The following is a 27,258-nucleotide window of genomic DNA, read 5'->3' as shown; positions in this document are numbered from 1 at the left end:
CGCCGCTGGAGGGGGCCGCCGCCCCGACGGCATCTCCGTCCCTGATCCCCCGTCCCTGATCCCCATCCCCGCCCTGACGGGATCGTTATCTCCTATTCCCGATCCCTGATCCTCGCCAGGCTCCCCGTCCCCGATCCTCCATCCCCAATCCTCACCCCAACGGTATCCCCATCCCCAATCCCTGCTCCCCGCTCCAATGGGAACCCTGTTCCCGATCCCTGCTCCCCATCCCCACCCCAATGGGCTCCCCAATCCCTACTCCCTGCTCCCCACCCAATGGGCTCTCCATCCCCGATCCCTGCCCCACCAGGCTCCCCAATCCCTATCCCTGATCCCCAATCCCTGCCAGGCTCCTCATCCCCGATCCCAATCCCCAGTCCCCACCGGGGTCCCCCTTCTGCTCCCCGCGGGGCCATGGCACTCAGCACCGGGAGATGCAGGGAAAGGCCCTGGGTAAGGCAGCGGCTGCCAGAACCAGTGCAGGGGTGGCCCTGTGACCCCAACCCTTCAAAAATGAACTGGAAATACCCAAGAGCTGGTCACCAGCACCTTCTTCTCTGCTCCTCTTTATTCAAGCAGCTCATCAGCATCTTAAATCACACAGGGCAGCTTTGCTTATTCCTACAAATTGCCCCCCGCCCTGTTCTAACTGTGGGCAAGGGCCAGCCTGCTGCTTGTTTTCCCACCAGTTCCTACCCCCTCCCAAGGCTTATCTTTAATCTCTGATCTGCAAGCAAGAAATGCAGGCAGGAGAGCCAGCCCTGATGGCTGTGGCGAGGTGTCATTGCAGGCAGGAGCGGGGCTCAGCCCATGGGGCTCTGAAACTCGTCGGTGTCACCTCCTGCCCTGCTGATCCCTGCGGGGCTGTAGCTCACAGAAGTGATCAGCCTCCCTGCTTGTAGCTTTTTTTCTGCTTGTTAATAGCGAGGATTTTTCAGCTTCCCCCTGCTATTGATTTTAAAGGACTTCTCCTCTCCTGCAAATCATGTGTCTTGTTTAGAAGACCATTTAATTCACTCTTTAATCAAAGAGGGAAGACACCAGAGTATTGGTTCCTGACATCTGTGGCTGTATGGGAAACCAAGCCACGCTCAGGAGATGTCTGCATCGATGTGGCTAATCCACCACAGTGCCACCTGGTAAACCAGCTCCCCCAAGGGGAATTGCTAGCCAGGATGCAGGCGGGCTTAGAGGAGCATTGCCCTGGTCACTGAACTGCTGGCTGGATCCCATCTCCTTGTGCTTCAGTTTCCCTACTGGCTTTTTTATTTTTGCGTTGGTTTTGTTTTGGTTTGGTTTGGTTTTGGTTGTTGGGGTTTTTTTTTGTCTATTTAAATTACAAATGCTCACCCTGCCTAGCTTTCTGGAGGTTTGTGTGTATACAGAGAAGGGGTCTCAGTCTTTGCAGGCCTTACTGGTGCTGATCCTAATAACAGTAATGGGTGTGCAGTGGTTAGAAACCAGAGCAGGTCAAACTGGCTAAAGCACATGTATCTCGGGAGCTCGTCCTGCAGCATCACCAGCCCAGCCAGCTTGTGCACCCACTGATGTTTGTGAGGAAGCTGGTTTCTAGAGAGTAACTGAGAACTTAAGAATAAAAAATTATGTTCTGAAATCCTAGACTGTCATCTCCAAAGCTCCTCTTAAGCAGGGAGAGTGGTGACAGGTTTAGTGACTGTCCTCCAGTTCTGGCAAACCCCACTTTTTGGTGATCTGTGGTGCCGTCAGTCCTGAATGTAAACATCCTGCAGCTCTCGGGCCCATGAAGGCCTTGTCACTATGGAAGTGGAGGAGAAGGAAGGAAAACTGCAGTTTTGCTAGTACTGCTTGTACGAAGGAAAGACTCTGGCTCCAGTGGGGTTTAAGGCACCATGTGCTATTATCTGGTCAGGTGGAGAGAGGGGAGAAAAAAGAAAAGCATGGAGCAACATGCCAACCAGAATATCCCAGCTGAAATTCTTACACCTAAACGTTCCAGCCTAAAAAACACCTGTATAGAGCAAAATTTGTGTTCAGGATGGAGCAGCTGTTCCAAGCACAGATTCCAAACAATTTCTGTGGTAAAAAAGCCTTAGTGAGTAGCTGATATAACCCATTTTTTCACCGAGAATGATGTGCCAGTAGGGCCAGCACACAGCACAGGCTGTTTGCTTTGCTGTTCCCAGGTGCATCATTGCAGGCAAGTGTGTAAAGGGTCCTTAATAACACTGCAGCACACTTCAGCATCTTGGTTTCACAATGAATCTGCCTCCTGTGCTCTCTCTCGTGGCGCAGCCCTCCTGAGTGAGGCATCCGTGTACAGGGGAGCGGATGCAGGCAGAGCTGATGTGCTCAGCTGGAGCTGAGGAGAGATTCCTTCTTCGGACTGAGATCACTGGCTTGCGTTTGCTATGTTGAAAGGCAAAAATGCTGTGTGCTCTTAGATGAATTGGGTCAGGGAGGGAGGGATGCAACCTGATGGAGTCAATCTGAAATAAGCTCCCCCTGCCCTGCCCCTGGGCTGTGAAGTCTGGCAGAGAGCTGGCCCTTGCCATGGCCACAGCAGCACCAAAAAGCAGCTGGAGCCGAGTAGGGCACAGGTCGGCTCCTTCCCTGGATGTGCAGGGGTTTGGCAGAGCTACTGGACCCGGTCTGAGCTAAAGGATCCCTCCCTCGTCCAAAGCAGATCCCCTTAACCAAAGGGGAAACATCAGAAAGGTGAAGTAAAAGATACACCAGCCAACAGACGAGACGCTGTTTCTGCGGATTCTGCTGAGTCTCTTGAAGACAAATTGTTCCTTGCAGCAAGGATAGAAACAAGGTCATTCATAAAAGAGTAATTGATGTCTGGCTGGTGACATCCCTCTGTGGGGCTGATGTGGCTGCCTCCTGCAAGGGCAGCAGGCAGCAGCCCGCGGCCAGCCCCGAGGAGCTCCAAAGGTCTGGGAGATGGTGAACCAGCCTCAACCCTTCCATATTTTGTATGCAAACTATCTGTTGCCTTTTTCTTTTTTCCTCCAAATGTCTTCTAATGTAATTAGAAAGTTGCTCTTCCAAAAGCCTTTTGGCTGGGAAGAGAAAAAGCAGCCTATAATTAATTTATAAGATGTTCTCGGAGCCACGTAATTGCTGCACACCGGCTGGATGCAGGGGGAGCTTCCCAAGGGGCCGTGTCTTGGTATTCCCAGAGAAGCTAGACAGAAATAAAGGGAGAGCTGATGCTGGAGGTGAAGCACTGAGATGTGGGGTGGAGCTGAGAAAGGGAAGATGAAAAGGAGGATTTTAATCTGCTGGGGTTTCTGGCCCCAGAGAGATGTAAGTGCTGGAGCTGGTGGGAGAAGGAAGGGTGAGCACAGGGAGGGGGGGAGAAAACTGGGTGGTCCCACTCACAACACTGTTCTCACTCTCCAGGTTCATCAAGAGTCCTCTCAATTAACTTCTGACTGGAACAATGTGTGGAAGAGCTTTCACATTGCTGTCAGAGCTGTTTTTTTCGTGTGCCATAATTGTCTCCTTGTTTTTTCTTGCCTCTGAGTTTGATTTAAGTGAAAATGGACTTTGTTATGCTGTTTGTTTGGGGGAGAAGTTGTTGGAGGAGGTGCAAAATGCAGGGTCTGGTCCTAGTGAGGAGCAATGTGAAATGCCCGTGTAACTTCACGTCCTCCCCCTCCGATTCCTGCTGTACCTGGAGGGGTTGAACCGCCCACCCCGGCTGGGTTCAGGCTTGGTCATGCCATGCTTTGGTCCGTGGCATCTCACTCTGCATGCTCTGCCCTGTCTTCTCTACGTGTATCCCCCTTGTCATGTCAGCATTTGATCAGACTTTCATCTCCTTTAGGGTCTTCTGTTATCCCATTTTAGCTCCTGGCAAGGCAGCGAGTGATCTCACCACCTATACGGCCAGGCAGCTGCCAAAAAAATAAAAGAAAAGGAGAGGCTGGACATACATAATTTAAAGTTTTTCATAAGAACCATAACAGGGTTTTCCCCAGTGTCTGAAGCAGAGCCTGAAACAAGGCAGCTCCGAAAAAGTGGTGAAATGCCAACAGCAGTCGTGTTCCTGGAGCAAAGCCCTTGGGCAGGGCATCGTCCGGCCATGAGCAGAGAAACACAGCAGGCAGCAGATGGACAAGAACCAGCAAAAGGCAGTTTCTTGGCATGTTCATGTTCATTTCCAGGATTTGAAGTATCACATTTTCCTTTCTTGCTACATACAGAGGCGTTTGGGGCTTTTTTTTTTAAAAAAAAAAAAGAACCACCATACTTTTGAAGCAAAAGATTTTTGTGAAGCAGAATTGGTAGCAGCAACACTCTTCTTGTTCTCCTTAAACTTGAATTTGTTAAACTTTCATGAAAGATTTAATGTTTTTAAAGGGATTTCAGGTCTATCATACTATTAAAGTACTCACAGAAAAAATTTAGAAACCAAAATAGGCTGCAGTCAGTTGGGTACATAACTTCATGTTGGAAGAGGGACAGTTTCACAGAAAAACTTGTAAGGGCAATATTTTTCAACTAGTGATTATTCATCATCTTCTGCCATTCCAAGACTAAGCTGTGGATTCATATTTGATGAGCCCATTTGGCCTTCAGACGCTTTTACAGGAACTTTTTTTCTTCCTTTTTAATTTTTTTTTTTTAAATGTGAACAAGATCCTTTGGTCCAGCTGTCACAACAGGCAAGCGCTGTTTACATCAGGGTTCTTTTTTTTGGACCAGATTTGTTCAAATAAAGAGACAATGTGTGTAACTTCCAGCTCTGCAAGCCTAGGGAAGAAGACAAAAGTCAAGCTGCCTCCTGCGTTGCTGCCATTATTGTTTAGACACTTCAGGGTCAGTTTCTGGCCTTGATTATATTTCTGTCATCCTTTTGTCTAACTAGGATGATGCTGATTTAAGGAAGGCGGCTTGGCTGTGCAGCTGCCACCTTGCTAATGGAGGAAAGCCCAGCTCAGTTTCAGGTTGCTTTCCATCCCAATTACTTGCTTCTTCATGGACTATTTGTGGGGTTTTCCCCTGTTTGCAACTGATAGCTGAGTTTTAAACACAGAGGACTGAATCCTGAGTAAGGAGATGCTATTCTGGGGTAAAGCGCTGCTGCAGAAGAGGAGCATACTGTAAACATAATGGGTTTATCTCTTTTTTTTTTTTTTTTTTTTTTTAATTTGGACAGAGTAGGTTAACTGCTCTTCAGGAAGCCAGGTGCTTTTTTGGTAAACCTCTTCAGATGGCCACAGTGTAACTAGAGGGCTCTTGATGAAGAATCCCATTATTATCCATCTAATTTGTTTTAAGTAACCAGCATTATGAGGGATGCTTAGTTCTAATTTTAACTAAACTTGCTCAGAGGAGCATATTAAATACATCCTGACGGTGTTTTCAAATGGATATTTTTCTCCCCATGCTGTAACTGATTGTATTTTCCCTCTTTATCCTCAGGGATTTTTCTGTTTTGCTCTGGCCTTCTGGGGATTGATCCCAGCTGCCTGCTGGAGATACACACACAGCACGGAGGTAAGCTTCGGCTGCTAGGAAATACCACCAGCATCTCGTCAGATAGAGATATTTTTTGTAGCAACTATTTCTCCCATAAAAGGGACATCTGGTGGTAATTAAGCCGTCCATACCGAGGTCTATCAGATGCATGCTCTGTCGCATCCGTCCTTTGCAAGAACGGAGCCGCCTTCGTCAGCTGCCTCTCCAATGGGGTCATCTGAAGGGAGAAGCCATGGAAACCCCCACGCAGGGCAAACTCTTTGTCCTGAAGGCAAAACAAAATGCGAGTCTCATTTTAAATAGCTTTTGGATCTTTTTGCAAGGGATGCTTTTGTTTTGTTTTGTTTTAAATGAGATGCTTGACTTTTGAAAAGTGATTTTCAGCCAGCTCTAATTCCTGCTAAAGTCAGTTCGAAGGAGGTGGCGGGTTGTGACTGTTCAGGTTGTCTCTGGCAGTGGCCAGGATAAACACCCAGGAGATGTCTTTATTAACTGCCAGCAGTGGTACAGTAAAAACACTAGCGTGAAAAATGGTGTCTGGACGGTCAGCTGTGACACTGGACCAGAAAGAGAAGATTGTGTGAGGTCAAATTTGCAAGAGAGTTGGGTTTTGAACTGTTAACCCAGAGCTTGCTGGCGCTGTGGTAGATGGATGCTGTTGGGGATGCACAGTGCTGGGGAAGTCGAGTTGAGGCATGCAGCTTTGCTAAGGGACAGCATCACAGTGGGTGCCCTTACCCGGGGGCTGGGATGCTCCTGGTGCCAGGGTAGCAGGCTGCTGGGGAATGCAGAAATTGAACTTAATATTTAGTAGCCTAAAGAAGTTTAGACTTTTTTTTTTACCCCTTTATTATCTGATATAAATTTGTTTTTTGTATATTTATTCCTCTTCCCATTCAGAGGACTTTGTTGTAGCTTGATCTTAACTGCCCTTCCTGCATCCCTGCACTCAAAAAACAAAACAAAACAAAACAAAACAAAACAAAACAAAACAAAAAGAGAGAAATGTAGGAGTGCAAAAAAATAATGACTTCTTTTTTTTGAAAGCAGAACACTGATATTTTAGGCAAGCATCCAAAGTATCTAACAGTAATCCAGATAAGTGTTTGGGCCTTTGATAGATGTTTCATGCCGTGGATCAATCCTGTTTTGCTCCTCCCAGCCCCAGGCACATGCCAGAGCCTGCAGTGTTCTGGCCATCGATGAGATCATGGGGATGTGAAACATCATGCCAGTGGATTAGGGTCATGTTGATGCTGCCAGCTCATCTCTTTAGGGTTACAGATGTTGGGGGGGATTGAAGACCAGTGTGTCAGAAGGCTGGCCATGAGATTTCGTTCTGTGCTGGAGGAGCAAAACTCCATCAAAACCACAGAATCAGTCCACGCTAGGACTGTGGCAACTGCACTTCCTGGGGACAAGAAGCTCTGTCCCATAGTGGATCCATGTCCTGTGCAAAAAATTAAAATCCAGTTCTTCTGGAAGCAGAAGTGTAAAGGGCAAACTCAAGGTTGAGGGGTAAGGTCCTGCTTCTCTAGAAAGTTTGTCCAGAGCTGACCAGTGGCCACAGTAGTTGAAAGTCCTCTGAAATACATAGATGGCTATGCTGGATCAAACCAAAGGTACCTCCTCTGAGACAGGCACACCTGCTGTTGGCCAAGGCATGAGCATAAAAACCAAGCGAACACAAAGCAAGGCTTTTTCAGATGCCAACAGCTTGCGGCTCAGGTGCCTCCTGGTGGCACCTGGTGGTGCCTTTGCCTTTAGTGCTCTCAGTGGATTTTTCTTCTGTGAATATGTCCAGCTGCTTTGGAAAATTAGAGTGAGTACTGATGGCACAGCAGCATCTTTTATCTCTACACTTACCTGGCTGAAGCAGATTCAGTCAGAACTGAAACATCCATGAGAAAGTCTTTCCACAACCTCTATATATATTTTCCCTGGTTTCAGGCTAAAGTATCAAAATTTATTATATTCACACTAACAATTTAATATGGAAATAATCTTGTTTTCATGACCAGCACAAAGCACTTTCCTCCTCCTCCTGCAGAAGTTTGTAATGAGAGATTGAAACAACAGCTGTGTTAGTAAAGGAGAAATGGCACCAGAAAGTGTGTCTGGTTGGTCTTGGGAAATTGCATTATCCGGACAGACTATTTAGTTAGACTTTTTAATCCACAAGCATGGAATAGGCTGCAAGAAAATGTTGTATATTGGGTTAATATAGGGACGTGCCATTCGAAAAAATATTTTGCTGAAAATATTTAAAGGAGAATAATTACTTTCTCTGTATATCTTTTAATCAGTACATCTGTTTTATTTCAAATTATTTTCCTGGGTTTTACTTTTTGCTTTGAGTGCCCTGCCCATAATTGCACCCATGTGTTATGGTTAGCCTTAGTAGTTGGTTCAGTTTCTTTAAGCAAAACAGCTTCCACTAGGCAAAATGAAGTTTTCTTGCAAAATGTTTACTTTCTGGGTAAAGAAAACCAGCAGTGTTTCTGACAACAGAAAAATTAAAATACAATTAGAGATCGTCTTGGGTTTCTCTGCTTCCTAAAATGCAAAGAGAAACAAGGAATGTAAATGAGGAAAGATTTAATTAGGCATGTCACTTACAAAACATGTGGAAATTCAGTTTAGCTTGGAAGGTAACCTGTCTCACCAGTGAGAGCAGTGCACATGTGAGAAAGCAAGGCAGATGTGACTGCCCCTCCAGGACAGAAAGACAGGTAGTGCCACCATAAAGAAAAGTGAATGGAGCCTCCTAGAGTCTCATTATGGAGCCATTTGTTTGTCTGACTTTCTTAAGGCAAAGAGCAAAATTAAAGCAGGTGTCCTCCCCAGCCTACAGCGTGGCAGTACTGTCAGCAATAGTTAATTGAGGCAATAATTGAGGGAAAAAAATCAAGCTCAGCCAAATTGACGGGTGTCTTTTAAGCCTGATATGATGTACACAGTTATCAAGAAAGGAAGAGAATTTGGTGATGTAAAACTGAATATGGATGAATATGCCCATCACATGTGCCTGAATCAGTGCCCCTGAGAGCACTGGGGGCCTACTGCCCCCGCGTTCATTGCTGAAACAAAAATTTGTATTTTCTCCATGCAAAGTACGTTGATTTTCCAGTGAAAAGCTAGACAGAAAAACAGCCTGTTCAGTTTGGAAATGCCAGCTGGGAGCTGGCGTCAGCAGATCCCGTCCTCTCCCTCCCCATGGCAGCGCTGGGAGCAGAGCCCTCCCCTCCCTCTGCAAACCAGGGCACGGGAGGTCCCTCCTGCACCAAACCACCGAGGGGGCTCTCCGTGGTTTACTCCTCGCGATCAAAAAAAAAACCTACAACCAAAACCCCACCTAAATTTTCTTCATAAAGCAGACCCCTCTTACAGAAAATCATCTGAAATGGAAAAGCCCAATATTCAACTGAAAAATCATTTTGATGGTTATTTTCAAGAAGCAGTAGATAGAAATGTTGTTTGAACATGATGAAAGCAAGATGCCCTTTTTGCCTTTGTGACGCTTTCAGAGCTGTGTTTACAGTACTTCTTACAGGACAGGGACAAAAAAGAAGAGTTATTTGTAAATATTTGATATTATCAGACATGGGAACTGTAAAGAAAATGTGAATCTTTTCATTTCCCATTCTTTTCTGGTTTTGTGACCTTCCATAGCTCCCGAATGAATTCTTTCAGACAGATGCCATGTGTTTTAATTTCAAGTTACCTTCATTCCAGATGGTCTTGGTGTCACCGTAGTCTTTATTCTTAAAATAACACATACCAGACATGCAGAAATCATGAATCTGATATTTATCGTGCTTTACCCTAAAAGGTTGATCCTTCCGTGTAGCATTGTAATTATTCCTGCTCTAGTGACACATCCATGTGGCCAGTGGATGGGTTCTGTGATGTCCAAGCTTCATCCATCTGCCTGTGTTAAACAAGGAACTAATAACCTACACATTCCCAAAGTATGTTTGTCTGGTGGGTTCTGCAAAGAAAATGGTGCACAAAATGAGAAAGAACAAATAAGAGTAACATCCAGATCCTCTACCTGCCTTGCATGCAGCCTTTCTGTTCGGGTCAGACCCCAGTTTACAAAGAAACCCTTTGCCTCTCAGACAGTGGCACCAAGGGAAAAAGTGTTGCTGTCACCTGGAGACGTGTCAAAACTTCTCTGGGCAGGTCAGCTGCTCGGAGGAAAATCTGAAATGAAAATATTTGTAATCAGGAGGTTTTTGAAGTACCTTTTCTCCTGTTAGCCGTAGGGCTGAGCTGTTCCTGGTTCAGTATTTTCTGGCTCAGCTTGTTCCTGAGCCCCATCCTCCCCGGCTGCCCCCAGCACTCCTCATGCACCTCTGTCCCATCAAGCTCTCAAGACCACCGCTCCAGGCACACCCCAGCCCAGCCTCCAAAGCCCTACAAAACTCCAGCGTGCTTTTCTGCCTGGCCCAAATCACTCCAGAGAGTCGATCCCTTCCCACGTCTGACCTAGTGCAGACAAGGGTCTCTGGAATGGTGAGGAGCACGTTTGATTGTCCTCTCTAGGGACCACCTGGCCAAACTGTGGTCCTGTAGGAAAATGTCACAAAGCTGTCTGAGGAACGACAGTGGTGGGACAATCAAAGCGAACCCGAGGCTGACGTACAAGGGGGGGCAGAGGGGATGACCTCTGCATGAGCACCTTTGATGGAACAGCTGTGCAATCATGGAAACGATGACGTTTTAGGATGGTTTTTAGCCACATTAGGAAGTCCCAGTTCCTGAAGACAAAGAGCTGAGTCTTGTTTTCCAAAGTTATTTTTATGACAGCGCCTTTCCCACAAACCACTGCATGTTTAGGTGAGGTGTCTGAGTCATTCCCAGTGTGGCCCAGTGCAGCTGGGACCTGGCATGCAGAGAAGGATGTGGGAAAGATGCCACATCTGGCACAGCTGGTGAGGAAGGCTGCTGCTTCCTCCTCCTCATCTTCCCTTCTCTCCTCACGCATTAACTGCTGCTTTTAAAACCTGCCTGCAGAGGCTGGAGGAAAGGGCAGCCTTGCACCTGCAGTACGCAAGACTTTTGGAACCCTTACTAACCCAAACAAAAATAGGTTTGGGGTTTCATTCTGGGCCCCACTCTGAAAGAGGCTGGAGGAGTTTCAATGCCATGTCATCTTCTGCTGTTCCCCTTCTCTGCAGCAGTTTAGAAGATCCTACCAGCAGCCCCACAACACCGGCCCCGTAAGCTGCTCAGGAGGGCAGAGTGAATCCGTGAAAATAAAATCGCTGCAACATGAAGGGAGTTTTGCCATAGAATGAGCTTTTTAATTACAGAGGTTCATTCACAAGCAAATGTTAACTTAAAGCCAATTAAATTATAATTTCCCAACACAGGAAAATTTGAAACTGGTGCAAATAGTTGCCCATACTTCTGGAGTAAAAGCCCTGTTTGCCATGTCCTTTGGATGAAGAATTCACTTGGATTTGCACTGGCCGCAGCAATACAGCAATCTCTTAACTATCAAATGGCTTCTCGGGTTGTTGGGTGATTTCAAAAGGAGGTTTCGCCAGTAGGTTTTGGCTCCTCACATAGACAGGCACAAGCCTCTGCACTGCACTGCTTGCACTTGGAGAACAAGCCTGAGGATTTAGCTGTTCACGGGTGGGGAACACAAGCCACCCATGCACACTCCAGTTCTCCTGCAGTCTTGATCTGCTTGAAACTTTCTTCCAAGGAACCTGCTTGCTCTCCCCTCCTCCTGCTGGGAAGAGCAACCAGAGTTTTTCATGCTTTGTTAGTGAGCAAGGTGGTCTCTTTTGAGAAGGTGATTTTCTAACAGGGCCTGGGGTGCAAAGCTGGAATTAACAGTCGTAGCTGTCAGATAACAAACGTGTCTACATCTGCAGCCCCTTCTTGAAGAGCGGCTTCCCTGCTCCCTCCCTGCATGTGGGACCAGCCGTGCTCTTCTGGTCTTCCTCCCAACCAGCACCTTTGCAAAGCACTGCCAGGGTCTCCAGGAGGCAAATCCTGCCTTTGCGTCTACAAAGCCAGCACTGCACCTGCTCTCTCTCGTTTCTGCAGGTTTGCAAAGAGTGACCCGGCACTTCCCAGGTAATTTCTTAAATGGGGCTGTAGAGGTCCTTCTAGTGGCAAACCATGTCTGTGTTTTTCCCAGGGCATGCTTATATCTATTTTATATTGTCACTATTGCCACTGGTGTGTGTGGGGGCAAACTCTTACAGGGTCTGGTCCATCTCAGCTGAAGGCAATGCTTAAATGCAGGCTTAAGTCCTAGAGATTTTAATGGGACTTAAACACAAGCTTCAGGTGTTCAGGGACTTTCTGAAACCAGACTCAAAGCATACAGGTAGCTTCCTTTTGGCTGTTAATTCAGTGGGGCTGGGTCAGGACTGTAGACACTCATCGGAGTCTTTCAAAAGCACTTTCATAAAGCAGAGGTTTGGCTGTGAAAACACTGTGAATAATTTGATGTCCTGCTTGCTCTTGCTGTTATTCTGCCAGGCATAATCACTTTAAGGTAAGCACTGAGCTATTCTCAGTCTCTGAAGTGAAAAACAAAAAAGGGGAAAAACCCTCCCGCTTCCTTAGTGTTTTTAAATATCATGACTCTTTCCTAGTGTTTATGTTCTCATCACACAATAACAGCCCACTCCCCCCAGCGAGACACTGCTCTCCTTTGTCTGAGGCACCACACAGGCACTCGCACTCATGGGTTTTATAATTTATCGTTGCCCTGACGCTGAACCCACACAGCCCCGTTTCTGCTGCTTTCCATGGCAGAGCATTAGCTGGAGCTCCCGTCTCCAGCAGCGTAAGCTGCGGTACCTGAGGCCACTCAGATGGTCGCTGTCACTGTGGCACATCCAGCTTTCACGCAGCTGTAGGGGCTCATACAGTTGCTGATACAACTTTTTGTAAAGCTAAAACAGTTTTCAGTGTTTTTCAATGCTTTCTGTTGGGAAGCAGTCTTGCCTGGCCCTGGTTTCAAGTACTACGGGTGAGAGAGTGGGGATGACTGAGATAATTTGACCACAATGTTGGGAGGTTCATAAATTGCTGGGTTGAATGATGGGAGCACAGAGGGTCAGTGCGGGCCCTTGGCAGCCTGTTGGTTTTGCCGTTCTGTTATAAAATGGACTGAAATACTTAAAGTTTGTTTTAAAAAAACAGCCAAAAAAAAAGAAAACACACACACAAAAAAAAACCACCATGAGGATTTTGATACACTGAGACTGGTGTCACTCAGAAGGGGTGCTGCCCCGTATCTGGAGAATTCAGGAAAAACCTTGTTGGTGTTAATTAACTGCCTGCCTGGGTTTTCTGCGCTTCCCTATACAGCATGTGGTGCTCTGCCCAGCCACACAGTGATGCTCCTGCCTGCATCCAGGTAGCACCAAGGTGGCCTTGGGGGTTTATGGCTTGGTGGAGCACGAGGCTCTGATGTCCCCCTGCCTGCTGGCTGAGCAGGATGTATAGCAGCCATACATCTGGAATTCTGCTGTTGTTTTGGGATGTGGAGATGGGAAATGAGGAGAAGGTGAGCCGCTTAACAGATCAGTACTTTCTCATGTTTTATATGTTTTGGGCAAGGACCTGACGGAAGCGCTGGGACTGGGAGAGAAGCAGCTTTGTAAGGCTGTGCTTTTCCTGAATTTTTGTTCCACAATGTTTTTTGCTCTCTCTCCTTCCATGTATTCCCTCAGTGATAGACCAAAGGTGGTCAGAGTTTGGTCCTCTTGCAATACTAGAAAGTGGGGAGAAGTGCATATATATTTCTTTTAATATAGAGAAAGATATAAAGTCTATATAGAGATATTGGAGAGAAAAGGTGAAAACCATTTAGCTAGAAGCCTCATCTGCATCTTCTCGCACCAGTGGTCTCCAGTGATCACCGGCAGTCAAAGGGGGAGCAGCACCTTCTTACCTTGTGCAGTTTTCCGTGGGGACCTCAAAGGCTGCTCTGCCTTGCAGCACTGGCTGGATTTCTGCAGCTGGGGTTGATTGGCTTGAGGAAGGCTGGAAAGGAGAGGAGCTGACATGTTCTGAAGGAAATACAAAGCTGCAGCAAGCAGTACTGACCGTTAGCTATGGCCATGATGGCCTGGTCAAGCATGGGGCAGGGGGACCCCATCGTACCGTGTGCTCAATCCAAGCTCTGCAGCCTGGCTGAAGCACCCAGAGCAGTTTTCCCTCCTCTGTTCCATTGCAGTTGTATTGTTGCTTAATCCAAACCCGAGCAGTTGCATCTGTCCCTGCCCTCCCCTTCCTGACATGCTGTGAACACATGCATTTCTGCACACCGGGGAGGAAAGGGAAGGTGGAGATAGAAAAATGCAGAAGTGTTTTTCTTACTGGAGCAAGGAAGGATTTCCAGTGAGTTAACCACTTTATTCCAGTTCCACACCTTAACTAACTTGCAGTTTATAGCTAGGCAAGGGACTCTGCAGTAGCCACCACTGAAGGGATGCTAGTGAGTACATCCTTCTTGGAGATGCTGGAAAAACATGAAGTGCTGAGGTTGCAGTTTCTTCAGAGGCTGCCACACACGTGCCTGGTTTGATACCTTGAAGGCACAAAGAGCCACAGGAGAGGAAGATCTTCCTTCTGCTTGCCGTGCTTCTCTCTTCCTCTTCTGCCATGTTGAGAGCATTCCTGTTAAGCAGAAAGAAGAAAGGTGGGCTTGTCTTTGAGACAATCCTGACATCTCCTTTCACTATATTTGCCTTGAGCTCCAGCTCTGCAGAGGGATTTTTGGCTGATGACTGTTGCAAAGATGGTTCACTGAGTGTCAGACTTCTTGGTACAAGGCTACATTAGCTTTCCAATGTACATCTAAGCAAGACTAGCCCAGGCACAGGCATTTGCTGGCAGCAGGAGGGGATTTACTGACTTCTCCGGCTTGCAAAGGCATCAGGAACTGAAGGCTGACCTCCTTGTCTGATCTTTCTGTTCCAAATCCAGTTACAGGTTGTGCTGGTTTTGGCTGGGATGGAGTTCATTTTCCTCCTAGTAGGTAGTATGGGGTTGTGGTTTGGATCTGTGCTGAACCCAGTGCTGATAACACAGGGATGTTTTTGTCACCGCTGAGCAGGGCTTACACAGAGCCAAGGCCTTTTCTGCCTCTCCCCCCACCCCCAGCGAGCAGCCTGGGGGTGCACAAGGAGCTGGGAGGGGACACAGCGGGGACAGCTGACCCCAGGGGTATCCCCCACCTGACAGCTCATGCTCAGCTGGGGGAGGAGGAGGAAGGGGGGGACGTTCGCAGTGGTGGCGTTTGTCTCCCCAAGTCACCGTTACGCGTGATGGAGCCCGGCCGTGCTGGAGATGGCTGAGCACCCGCCTGCCCATGGGCAGGGGGCCATGAATTCCTTGTGTTGCTTTGCTTGCACGCCTGGATTTTGCTTTGCCTATTAAACTGTCTATATCTCAACCCACAAGTTTTCTCACTTTTACCCTTCCAATTCTCTCTGGGGGGAGTGAGCAAGCAGCTGTGTGGGATTTAATTGCTGGCTGGGGTTAAACCATGACACAGGTAGAAACTCTCCTTGATAAATAACCTGTCAAAAATGTCAATTTTCCTCTTGAAGGAGGTAAGACTGAAATTTGCTTTAGATTCTAATAGCCAAGGGCAAGAACACTAATGGCTTAGAGTAAATGCCTTCCTGCAGTCATAAATCCTTCTTCTTGGGGGATAAAGGACTTAGAGGATGATAAACAATCTCAAAATTCCTTCTTTCTTTTACTTTAAGTGAAAAATGCAACTCTATTGAGTCAGCTGAAGTCAGCCACATCAATCTCAGTGGTGATTTTCCATTTGTTGCATCCAGCAACCCATTGATAGCATCCCTAAATGAATGTTTCATTGAGGAATGCAGACAGAAATGGGAGGCAGCAATTATTTGACCAATTTAAATCTGGAACATTTCACGCAGCTTCTTCCAGGAAAAGAATTGCTGTAAGATGTGTCCGTACCACTTAACCTGGAGATTTTTCTTAAGCCAAAGCCCAGCTGATGCTTCAGCTCTTGGTGGTTTTCTACTGACAAGCATTGCAGGCACCATCTCCTTCCAAGGGACAGCTTCATCCAGAAATACTCGTGCAGCAGTTTGTCGTCGCACGTCACTAGGAACAGGAAAATCCACGTGTCTGCAATGATGCTTATGCGTGGGGGGAGTGTAAGGCCTTTCAAAAAGAAGCCCACACTCCCTTTCTCCAGCTGTGTCAGACCATTACGTGCTAACTACTGTTTGAGTTAAGGGATGGGGCACAGCTGCAGTTTTCTTAAAGCATGTTATTAACAGTATCAGCATAACCACTCAGACTCAAAAGGCATCCTGTTGCTTAACCATGAGAGAAAGCACCCTGATTATTTTAATTTTTTTTTTTCTCCAACACCTGGTGTAAGAAATGGAAAAAGAAAATTATTTTGAGGCAATGGACTCAAAGTTGCCCATCAGTGGAGTGTGCAATAGGAGTCTGCTGAGGACAGCAGCTGAGCACAAAGCAGTGCTGCAGTCTAGCCCTTCGCTCTCTTATGTCCCAGATCAAAGGAATATATAGGGATGAACTTGTGTCTGCTGGATAAAATAATGTTGCAAATAAGGACAGGTCATGAAACCACCTGGTGACTATCTCGTGCTTTCAGGTTTTATTTTTTACATCATTAGGCATGCATGAGTTAGTGTGACATTTTGGTCTGGATAGATGCTGCTCGGTGTGACTGGTGTTTTAGAGCTTGGCTGCAGCTCTGAGTATAAACATAACCCCATCTGAGGCAGAAAAGTTGCAAAGATGATGGCTCATCAGTGCAACCTTTTGCTCTTGTATGTCTCTTATTAAACCAGACCTCTTCTGTGCTCAGCCAGTGATAAATAACAGAGATTTAGTACTTCATACCTACCTCTGAAATATTTGAATGAGAGCTCTCTGCAGTAATCTTTGAAAACAGGCCGCCGTGCTGTATGAAGACAGCAATTTTCCCCTCCAAAATCAAATGATTCTAGCAAAAATCAGAAAGATGATGTGGAGGAACTATAGTCAATTCACTCTTTAAAAAACGGGTTTGTAGTTTTATATTCCCTACTAGGATCTGAATAGGGTATTCAGATAATAGCTGGATATAAATGCTAGATATAATTGCTAGATAGAAATGCTGAGAATGACTAATCAGCAAATTGTACTTTTAGGCTTGCCCAGACACACATTCTAAAGGAAATTATTGCTATAAAACATTTTCCATTTAATCCCTTGTGCTCTCAGCTCTTCGAGGCTGCTTGAGAAAATTAAAAAAAAAAACCAACAAAACAACAACCCAACCCCAAACAAACCCAATCAGTAAATAACTGAGAAGCAAGCTCAGAAACAGGGTGCAATTGAGGTCTGTAGTAGTCATTATGTACCTGGAGGTTACCCTCCTCATCATCATCACCGTCACTGTAGTCGGTAACTGGCTGTGAAATGGTGACTGCTTGTGGTTTCTTCCCTAATTGTTTCCAACAGTTGGAATCGTTTTCTGTCATAGCTTCCTTACAGGCACCTTGTTTCTTCAGTTCTTTCCTATCCACTCGCACCCTTCAAAGAGCCTTAGTGCCAATGTTTAATGTCATTGTATGGTACGTAAAATAATTAGGAAGTTGCAAAGGTGCACCACTCCGTCAGGCAGGACCTCTGCTGATCGAATCGATCCTCCTGTGGCTTCGTGCAGCCGGAGGAGCTCGCCAGTCTGGCAGCTGCTCCAGGCAGCTACGGGCAGTGGCCAGCAGCTGCCAACATCTGGGCAGCTCACTGCCCTCCTCCCAGGTTGCTTAGTGTACCACAACACCGGGGAAGCTGCTGAGGAGGACATCAGGCTCAGCTGGGCCCAGAGGTTTATTACCAGCACAGAATACTAATAAACATTAACTTTCCTGCGTAGGGAATTGGTTCTGGTGGTGTGATCAGAGCTTTGCTGATAGGGAGCCAGTGATGGTCTTTGCAGATGAAACGTCACTAGGCAAAGTCTCATCTTACCTTGGTTTAAGTTGATACAGTTGTAAAGTAGTAATTTCTTGGGTTAAGAAGCCAGCAGCTCTGTTCTTCCTTCCTTCCTCAGCAGCATGAAATCAAAAGATTATTCTTTTTTCATTATTCCTAATCCAATTCTTCAGTGGAAATGGATACTCTTTTTATTGAATCCATTTATTTAATTGCTGCTGCTGGAAAGCTATTTCATTGCCCACAAGAAGCTAGAAAAGCTTGGGTGTTTTCCCTTTTGTTGGGGTTTAAGGTTTGCTCAGGGGAAGGATGGCGCACAGGTCTGGTAGAGATCTTGTCTTACTGCTGTGCCCGTCCCACTCGATGCGCTTTGATACTTGGGGGTGACAAAATGAGCATCCTCCCTCCTCACCTGTGCTCAGCATCGTGCACCTTGCTATGGAGGGCTTTTTGCTTGGCTCAGAATATCTGTGCCCCATCCGTCATCGGACCTCTCTTGTTAAAGATGTGTTGTCCTGAAACCTACTGATTGCTCCGTGGTGGGTGATGGAGCATCCAGGGGGGTGATGGCAGCTTTGCTGCAGATAAATACAGAGAAACCCCCAAGCCCTTCACTTCTATGCCATGTTGATAGCAGTGGAAAAATCTTCAGATGTGAGCCCTCAAACCCTATTCCTGGCAGCATGGAGCCAAGTCGGATACAAGTAACCTTCTCAATCTCCCTCTCTCCCCTCCTGGTTATCAGCCTCCCTTAGTTGCTTGTATTTTGGGCAGCCGGGCAGGGTAGAGCAATACTGCAATGATGGCTGTAATCACCTTGAATGACCCTGGTTTCACCCCTGAGCAGACAGCATTGGGATTTTCTTCCCCTAGAGTAATTTCCAAGCACAGGCCCTTAAGACAGAGCTGAAAAGCCTCACTGAGAGATGGCTCTGTTCCTGGAGTGCCTGTCCCTCCCCACGCAGCTGCCTGCTCTGTCTTGCTGCTTGATTTTTATTTTTTTTCCCCAAAAAAAGCCAAGCGTTGCCTGCAGGCCCCCTCAGATGGATGCTGCTGAGGAAGCGAGGGAAAGTGAAAGGAAGAAATAAGGGTTTGACTGCAGACACTGAAGGCAATTGTCATATTTTTTCCTTTGAAACCCAAGCAGGAGTTGGCTGGGATCTGTCAAGCTGTGAGTTCTCACACATTTGGTAAATATTTAGGGTCTGATTCACCACTGAATCACTCTGTTATTTTTTGGCTCTGTTCAGAGGATCTGCTCCATCACTGGGATAACACCAGCCCTCTGAGGTCCTCTCACCTTTGCATTTTAGCATCTCAAGGTCACGTGTGCCTGTTCTCACAGTCCCCCATCAGGATGGGGCGATGGTGTCATCCCTGCCTGGCAGAGGGACTCAGAGGCACACTGCTCACAGGCACCCGAGTTCTTGTCTGACACTAAACCCAAAACAGGTCAAAAGCTCCATCTGGTGAGACTCCATTGTGATGTGAAAGGGTCCACACCTAGCAGAAGGTGGTACACATGCACTATTGCAGCCTTTCTTCTGGGACTCACCATGTTGTAGGTGCCCCTTGGTGCATGGTGGGTCGTAGACCAGCTCCTGCTGCTGCAAGGTAATCACTTAATCACTGCACTGCTTGTCTTGCTGTACCTGGGAGGGCTTCTAGGGGGATGACAGAGGAGCATATTTCCCTCCAGAGATGACTGTGGTCAGTGTTTTGCACGTACAAATCTCTGCTTTCATCGCAGGTGGAAGACAGCATGATGGATGTGTATGATCTTGTGTACGAGGAGGTGAGGAGGAACACCTCCAGCTTCAGGAGGCACGAGCTGACTGCCATCCACGAAGCAGTAAGTTGTCTGTCAGCCTTAGCAGAAAACCTTGCCCTGGGGTATCTCCCCAGTGGTTTTGGCAGGCTGAAGCTGATGCCTGTGCTCTGCCTCATGGATGTTGCAATGACATTTTCCCTCCGCATCCTCCAGTCTGCTGTGAAGTCTGCTCCTGCCTTCCTACTCTTCCTTTTCCAGGTTTGACCAACCAGATTATCCACAGGAGGGAAGGGAAGCCTACCTGAGCATCACCGTGATGCAAGATCTTCAAAGCTTCTGTGCTCTAGCTGATATATATGTTGTCTGTCTCAGCAGGCCCTCTGCTCCCTATCTGTGGCGTGAGAAAATGGGTATACACCTCTCTGGTGTCCCGTGTCGGGTAGAGGGGAGAGTAATTACACATTTTCCAGCATAATTATTTAGACTTGGTTATTTCTGTTTACCCTTGAGCCTATGGCTGAGGAGTACTGGAGGCTACGTGGCCTCTCGCAGTGCTGGAGGCTGCTAGCAAGCTCCACAAAACCAGCACCCAGGACGCTGCTGGCGCAGGGCACTTCTCTGTAGCTCAGTAGGTGGTTAAGGGTGGCTGCCCAGAGCACAGGGAAGACGCTTACTCTCAAAGCCACGGGAGATGAGTGAGGATGTTCCCTGTCGTGAGAAACTCCCGAGTCCCCACTGAGTAAAGGAGGTGCCATCTCCTGGCGCAGCAGGGCCTGTTTGGGTAGTGAGTTCATGGCACACAGCGGGGCTGGATGGGAAGGTCAGCTCTGCTCGCCTGTTTCCAGACACCTCCCACACAACTCCTTTTATCCTTCTGTGTTTTCTTAAATCATGATAACAAGTACTTTCCAAAGCCGCTTTCATGCGTGCTTCTCAAAATGCAGAAAAGGACAAATGTTTCTCATTGCAACAGTGGTGGTGACCCTGAGAGCTGTGACCACGCGTGGTGGTGCTTGTTCTGCAGCACTGAGGAGCAGCACCCCAAGAGCCCAGCTCGTCAAGGAGAACCAGGCACAACACCCACCTTCCTCAGTTGCTTGGTTTAGCCACTTTAATTGATGGAGAAACAGTCCTTTATGTTTTCCTTCTGCTAGAGCTCCAAGATGGCCAGTTCACCCTGGCTATAGCAAACCAGCTCCACAGTGGGTGTTGCAGGGGACCGCCTCAACCCATAACAAGTGCTGGAAACGTGAGTCTGTGCATTTCTGGGTTTTCCAGAGCAACCACTGCGAGACCTGGTGTGACTGTGGAGGGAGGGCTTGGCCCCAGCTCCGGGCAGCACTCCTAGAGGAGCACGGGCAAGTTTGGGGCCAGATTCATTCCCTTCCTCTGAATTTAAACAACTCCATTGCTGCAGTTGTCGATTGTATAGCGCTGCGCTTCGCTCCTCGCAGGCCTGGTTGTATAGCCCTGCCTGGGGTGGCAGGGAGGAAGGGTGGCACATCGCCACAGCAGCTGGCAGACCTCTCCCTCTCTTCCAGTTCCTGTGCTGTGGGAAGCACTCCCCATTTGGGGACACGGCCAACATTGAGAGCAAGACATGCCCACCTGGCCCAGCACGTGATGCAGGACAGGTAAGGGAAAGGTTTCTTCCACCCCACAGTGGGGTTGTGTTACTACTCACTAACTGTTAAAACCTCACTGGTGTTTAAGTGTTAATGAGTTGTGGCTTTTTCATTGATTGGGGTTGCTATGGGTTGGGGTTTGTTGTTTTAATAAGGAGTCAGCTCACCGGCCGGAGGAGCCTGGGTGGATCAGCAGGACTCACACCTGCAGATGTGGTTTCTTTTGTGACTTTAGAAAGCCTTCAGAATGTTTGTGTGTGCAGTCTGTCGCTTCCCTCCAGCTTCCTCCTGCATGTGCAGAGTGTGAGATACCACGGGCATGTATCTAAACTCAAAAAAACCTGATGGACTTTTCCATGTGACACTGGTTTCTGAGCCTTAAAGTGTCCCATTAACAGCAAATGTGGAATTCGCTGTACTCCCCTTTCCTCATGGCATTAAATAGGTATTAAAATGAGAAATTCATGAAGCAGGATGAGGATGCTCAGCAGTAGCTTCATCAAGTACACTTCATTCCTGCTCTCTGCAGTATCTCAGTGAAGTTGATGGAGAAGACACCAGTATTAGACTGTCTTTGTGCTGAAGCTGCAGCGTAGACTTCATACTTTCTGAGCAAATCTATTGTATGATTATTTTTCCTCCGCTGGAGTAGCCAAATCAGCTGAAGTAGCTAAAGCCACCAGCATCAGTATGTATGTTGTCCCTAGGAAAAACAAAACCATGTTGCTACAGCTATACAAAAACATTGTTGTTAGGCAAAGACGTCAAGCGCTAAGAGCATGCTGTGCTGCGCAGTCACGTGCCAGCCCACGGGGCAGCGTTTCAAGGCGCTGCCTCTGGAATGTTGCATCTCAAAGCAAGGTTGGCCTTGGCTCAAAGAGCAGGAAGGGAGAGCAGAGCAAAACCCAGCACCGTAGGGTGACTCTGTTCCCCCAGCGAATGGTTTGTATTTCCTCCGGTTGTGAGCCGGGGGAGGTGGATGGGAGAATGCATTATGCAACCCAGGGAACCACAGAGTTTGGTAGCTGCACTACATTTGCTCCTGGCTTTGAGTGCTCTTACCTCACTCTGCAGATCACTTCATCAGGGGCATGCTCTTGCATTTTTGCGATGGCTGTCTTGGCTAACACCTCCTGGATTTCCATGGGGCCACTGCCATGCTTAAGGCTAATGTATATTAATGCTTGAGACACCTTGCAAAATTCAGCTGTTCATTAGTATCTTTGGGGAATGTATTTAGCATTATGTGCTTTGCTTTTCCATCTTTATTTCCCTCTTTCCATTTTCCAGCGGGTGGAAAGAAAAAAGCTTCTGCATGACCACACTTACCAGGGCTCACACACATCCCCACAGTCCAGAACCCATCATGCCAAGAAAAGTCATAGGTGTATTGTAGTAACAGAAAATATACTGCAGGTGTGTGTCTTCCCAAGTTGCACCAAGCGGCAGAAAAAAGGAGAGCTGCCCGTGGAGCAGCCCAACTGTGCAGTGCTGTGTCCCCCCCTTGCCTCTATTTGGGGTCATGGCATTGCTGTGGGGGGATGAAGCCCCCCCACCCCGCTCCAGGCTGCTGCTGTGCTCCAAGGGGTGTCTCTCTCCTCCCAGGACTGCCTGCAGGAGATCCAGGACTTCCTGAAGAAGCACATGGACTTCGTCTCCACCATCCTGGGTGTCACCATCGGCTTCACGGTAGCTATGGTTGTTCCTTTGCATTTTGGCCCCTAGAGGCATGCTCCAACGGGGGAGGCGCATTCTAAATTAGCCCCCAGGAGCTGGGATTCCAGGTGATTCTGGAGACTGGCAGCAGAGAAACAAGTGGTGGCAGAGGAAAATTAAGACAGGGCCTGGACCTGTCTTGGCCAGGCTGATGGTCGGAGGGGTTTTCCTGCAGGAATAGGTTCACTGCATGGATTTTCTGCCCAAACTAGGGGCACAGCAGCGGGGAGCAGCAGTGTTTGTGTTTCATCTGCCCAGGCTCGCCTCCACGTCTTCTCCTGCAAGCGAGACGCCTTGTCGCCTGGCACAGGGCTTGCGGATCACTTGGGAAGCCAACAACAAATGTGGAAAAGGAGATGCAGTAAAAGTTCCATACTTTAGGAAACTTGCTGCCTCTCCTCGCCCAGTGCTTGCTGGCTGCCTTCCAGCTCAGCCTGGGAAGTCGCTTTGTGCGGCCAGAGCTGGAAGGTCTTGAAAGCTACTGAGCACCAGCAGTGAAGTGGAGAGCTGTGCAGGAAGGGGAAGGAAGGTCTCATCCTATTAATGACCACTAACAAAGCTGGTAAGGTGCATGTCGGGCAGTGGTGGGTGAAGCGTGGGCTTGTGAGGCTCAAGCTGAGAAGGAGAGGGGCAGAGCGTGTGGCTTGGGCTCCCAGGAGCCGTCTTCCAAGGAGGATCTTGCAGACTAGGGTTAGGATCATCTTGGGTAGAAACGGTCTGTACTGAATTTGAGTCTTACATAGGGAAGGACAAAAGGAAAAATTAAATGCTGTAAGAGGAGCGTGTCCGTCAGTGGTGAGGGGGCTTGGTGGCTGCATGGGGACAGTCCCTTTGGAGCTGGAGAACACTGCAAATTAAAACATATGCCCACCCACTGCTTGACAGAGGTTTATCGCTGTAATTACCTCTACACGAGGGCCCTGCATGTGTGGTGGGGCACGCCAGGAAAGCGTACACACCAGCAGACTTACTACTTCACCATGAAGGGAAGTTTGGTCTGCTGTGATACCTCCATGCTGCTCCCCAGCTGGGACATCTTTCCCTGACTGAATGTGTCTTTGGAGATTTATTTTTTTTTTTAACTACTTGTGTCCACCTTGGCACAGTTATGGGTTAGAAGACTCTTCTTCATCTAAACAAAACCCAGAGGAATAAACACTTTTGTATTTTATACTGCTAGCAGTAAATTAGGAAAGCCATCAGGCGTTGCTATGGGGCTATAAATGTAAAGTCATGTGTGAATATTTGGTGTCGCTTTCCAGTTTTTCTCAGGTATAGGAGGAATTTCACTGCAGCTATATTCAGACAAAAGAGGGAGCGTTTTTATTATATATGGTTGGGTTTGGTTTTTTTTTCCACAGCTTGATGCTATAGCCAGATAAGGCAGCTATCTTTGAAGTGTGTGTGAGAGGAAATCTCACTGCACAGTTCCCTATTGTGATGGCAGGGTGCAAAGGAAGCGCGCGATGAGGGTTATAGCTGCTCTGATGTCACTGTCCCTCTGCCAACAATGCACACATGTCCCCACATCAAGCTGCAACCAAAGGCGCTTGCACGTTAAGGCAGACTTTGAGGAAGAAGCATGTTGTTGCAGCCCTCGTCATCCTTCCCACAGCAGCCTTACCTTTGATACGTTGCCCGTGTGAATCCTGGTGTGTGATATACGAGGTAGAATATCACAGTGCAAAGGAAGTATACTGTCCTCGGCATTTCCAACTGTGCACGTGCATGGGGCAGGGGTTGGATATTGTTAGGGCTTTTTGTTTTGTTGGGGATTTTTACTCCAAACAATGCATGAGGTTTGGTGGCGGTTTTTTGTTTTTTCTCCCTATGTTATTTTTACAGAAGGCTATTATGAGAGAGATATGTTTGTTTGCGTAGAGGAATGTTTTGTGGCAGGAATTTGAAATTTGAATTTCCTAGTTTCGTCTCATTTCTTGGTATTTTTAGGACTGGGTTTGAGTTGTGCTGTCTTAATTTCAATCAGATGCTTTAACCACGTGTGTGTGGGGATTTTCTCTGATGCTGGAATTGATGTTCACCATTTCACTGAAAAACAGCTCTCAAGAAAAATGTAGCATCCCGATACATAAATTCAGAAGTGCCAAGTGGACTAATGGGCAACATTTCTGATCGCATATCTGCACAGATGGAGCATCATAATCAGTGTGGCATTTAATTGTTTGTCTCATTTATTTCCTTTTAGGTTTATGGGATGATCCTGACTTCATTCCTCTGGTTCTCCATCCACTTCAGCAACAACCTGGACCGGAAAGGCAAATATATCTTACGAGAAAGGTAGAGTCCCATCACCTGGGCATCTCTACCAGGTCGAGCCTGGTGCAGGAGGATGTCTGAAGTCACCCACAAAACCCCCCAGGGAAGGCGTGTGGGGCAGGCGGTGGGACGCATGTCTTGTGTTTCCCCTTCCTGCACTACGAGTTGGTGTGTGTTTCCAAGCTGGTCAGAGCAGACGATGCTCTGTAGAGGAACAGCCCCACACCTTCACCAAAACCAGACAAGGACTGAGACATGCACCTGGGCTCGGACGTGCAGATTGCCTCGCCGGGGGACATGTGGGCTGTAGCTCCACAGGCAGGTCACAAACAGAGTCTTATGGCAAAAACAGAGAGAAAAGCCCAGCAAAAATCAAATCACAGCATTAAAACAAACTTCGCTTGCACTGCCGTCTGAGCAGTTCCCTGTGACCCCCAAAGATGCAGTGTGTCTAGGAAGATGGCTTTGGATCACAGCCCAGGACCGATCCGGTGCTATCAGCAAATACATGGACACAGAGTGTGTCATTGCTGATGGGAAATGTGCTCTCCTAGCCTGGACACTCATAATTATTGACTTTGGGCACATGCTGGATCATGCTCAAGTGTGTAAGCATCCAACGACCATCTCCTGTTTTTCTCCCATTTTCAAATATTGCCAGATTTACAGCGCTTCTGGTAGAAATCAGGGCAAAAATCAGAAAGCACTAGCTTTGAAACAAATGACCAGAATAAGGACAGATCCCTCTGTTATTCCTCCTTGCTAATGCAATACAACATTATTTTTTAATTCTGAGGATTTAGTCAACCTCCTAGAGCTTAATGCCACACTGATCTCACAGGGGCTTGTTCAGCTTCCAGCCTTAGCCCTGTGTATATCTAGTTTCACTAACCCACCGTGCTGCTGTGCAATACAAAAGGACTTTGATATTACACGTAGATGCATGACTGAAGTTTAAATCTGTAAGAGAACAGGACTGATCTCCAGCCAGGTCAAACAATACAATGTCCAACTCCACGTCCTCTTTACATCACCTTATCAATAATAAACAGAAATTTTAAAAGCCTCAATCAGCTGAAGAACTCAGCTCTCAGTCTAGCTCAAACCTCAGCTCCCTGGTGTGCCTTGCCCTCATTGTGAGGAGGCAGAGCTGCTTCTGAGCTGAAACCCATCATTGCAATAGATTTAGCACCTGCTGGAAAACCTGCTGGAAACTACATGGCTATGTGAAATGTTTGTTGAACCAACAACAGCCTTCACCCCTCTCCTTTGTTGTGGCTTTTGGCCAGGAAAAGCAGTAAGTAGCAATTGTTTATTGAGATAAATGTGGAAACCCCCATGCTGAAGTTCAGGACAGGTCCTGGCCCTCAGGCAGGGGCTGCTGCACGTACAAGAACAGCAGTACAGCACCTGGTTAGCATTTTAACATGGCTGCAAATATCTTATATTGGAAAGAATTACATTGAGGGGGGTGGGAAAGGTCTATCGCTCTTCATCCCACTCCCTTGGAACCAGTAGGGCTTCACCACTGACTTCACTCAAAGCAGGATCAAGTTCAAACTGCTTCGGATTATTCTTCAGGCCACCTCCTGGCAGTCACCACCACTCCTTGGTCTAACAGGGATTTAGTGCTGATATGCACTTGCCAACATACCTGCTTTTTAGCAGTGGAGAAAGATTCACTTCCATCTATACGGGTAATGTTAAGTAAATCCCTCTCTAGAGAGAGACAATCTCCCCTGTGATCTCCAGCTGGTCTTGTCCAGGCCACTGCTATTGTTATTCCTCAGGCCAGCTGGCAACTCATGTGACTCATGGTTGCTTCAGTACAGATGAATTTCTTGCAAAAGGCTGTCATTCCTTCTTCTGCTGCCGTGCATGAGGCTGCCTGCATTGCTCAGGGGGTTGCGTCATGGGAGAGCCCTCAAGTAATTCTTTCAGTGCTGGGAAGAGATATTCCCTGGGCAGCTGGCGCTGGCCTGTCCCAGAACCCAAGAGGGAGAGGATGTCAATGGTCCTTTGGAGGAAAAGGAGCTGCTCATCAGACTCGTCCTACCCTTGACCAGCTGCTGGGGCAGCAGGCATGTACCTCACGCAGAGTAACACAAGCAGGGGCAGGAAAGAAAAGCTTAAGGACACATTTAAGCACTAAAGACTTAAGTATCTGTATGGAAGATCTCTGCAGTTCCACTTTTTTGAACACTAGGTAGTCAGGTCTTGCCCCACCGCTCTGTGATGAAGTTCTACCATGTCAAAAAACATTAGAGATTGAGCAAATCAGTGGCACGAGTTATCAGTGTGGGTTACCTGCTGAAGTTGCATCAACTTTAAAGTCAAGTAGAAAAGATCTCCAGTAAAGCTTCACCACCAGGACTGCTAAAGCTTTAGGTGCTCCTCCTTGCCAGGTCAATTTTT

At 47.4% G+C, this 27,258-nt stretch overlaps 1 protein-coding gene across 1 annotated transcript in view; it reads left to right on the top strand.

The window, feature by feature from the left end:
- Positions 1-26,961, top strand: part of TSPAN32 (tetraspanin 32) — a 30,657-nt gene extending 3,696 nt beyond the window's left edge. Inside the window, exons 4-8 of the mRNA XM_026850651.1 lie at positions 5,412-5,493; positions 19,205-19,306; positions 20,767-20,859; positions 22,456-22,539; positions 24,773-26,961. Of these exons, the coding sequence (XP_026706452.1) occupies positions 5,412-5,493; positions 19,205-19,306; positions 20,767-20,859; positions 22,456-22,539; positions 24,773-24,868 (457 nt within the window). The 3' untranslated portion in view covers positions 24,869-26,961. The remainder of the gene's footprint in view (positions 1-5,411; positions 5,494-19,204; positions 19,307-20,766; positions 20,860-22,455; positions 22,540-24,772) is intronic.
- Positions 26,962-27,258: the final 297 nt, after the last annotated feature.

This window comes from Athene cunicularia, assembly GCF_003259725.1.
Source record: "Athene cunicularia isolate RWA chromosome 5 unlocalized genomic scaffold, athCun1 chr5_part2, whole genome shotgun sequence".
Taxonomy (NCBI): domain Eukaryota; kingdom Metazoa; phylum Chordata; class Aves; order Strigiformes; family Strigidae; genus Athene; species Athene cunicularia.
This window is presented reverse-complemented; position numbering and strand designations above follow the sequence as displayed.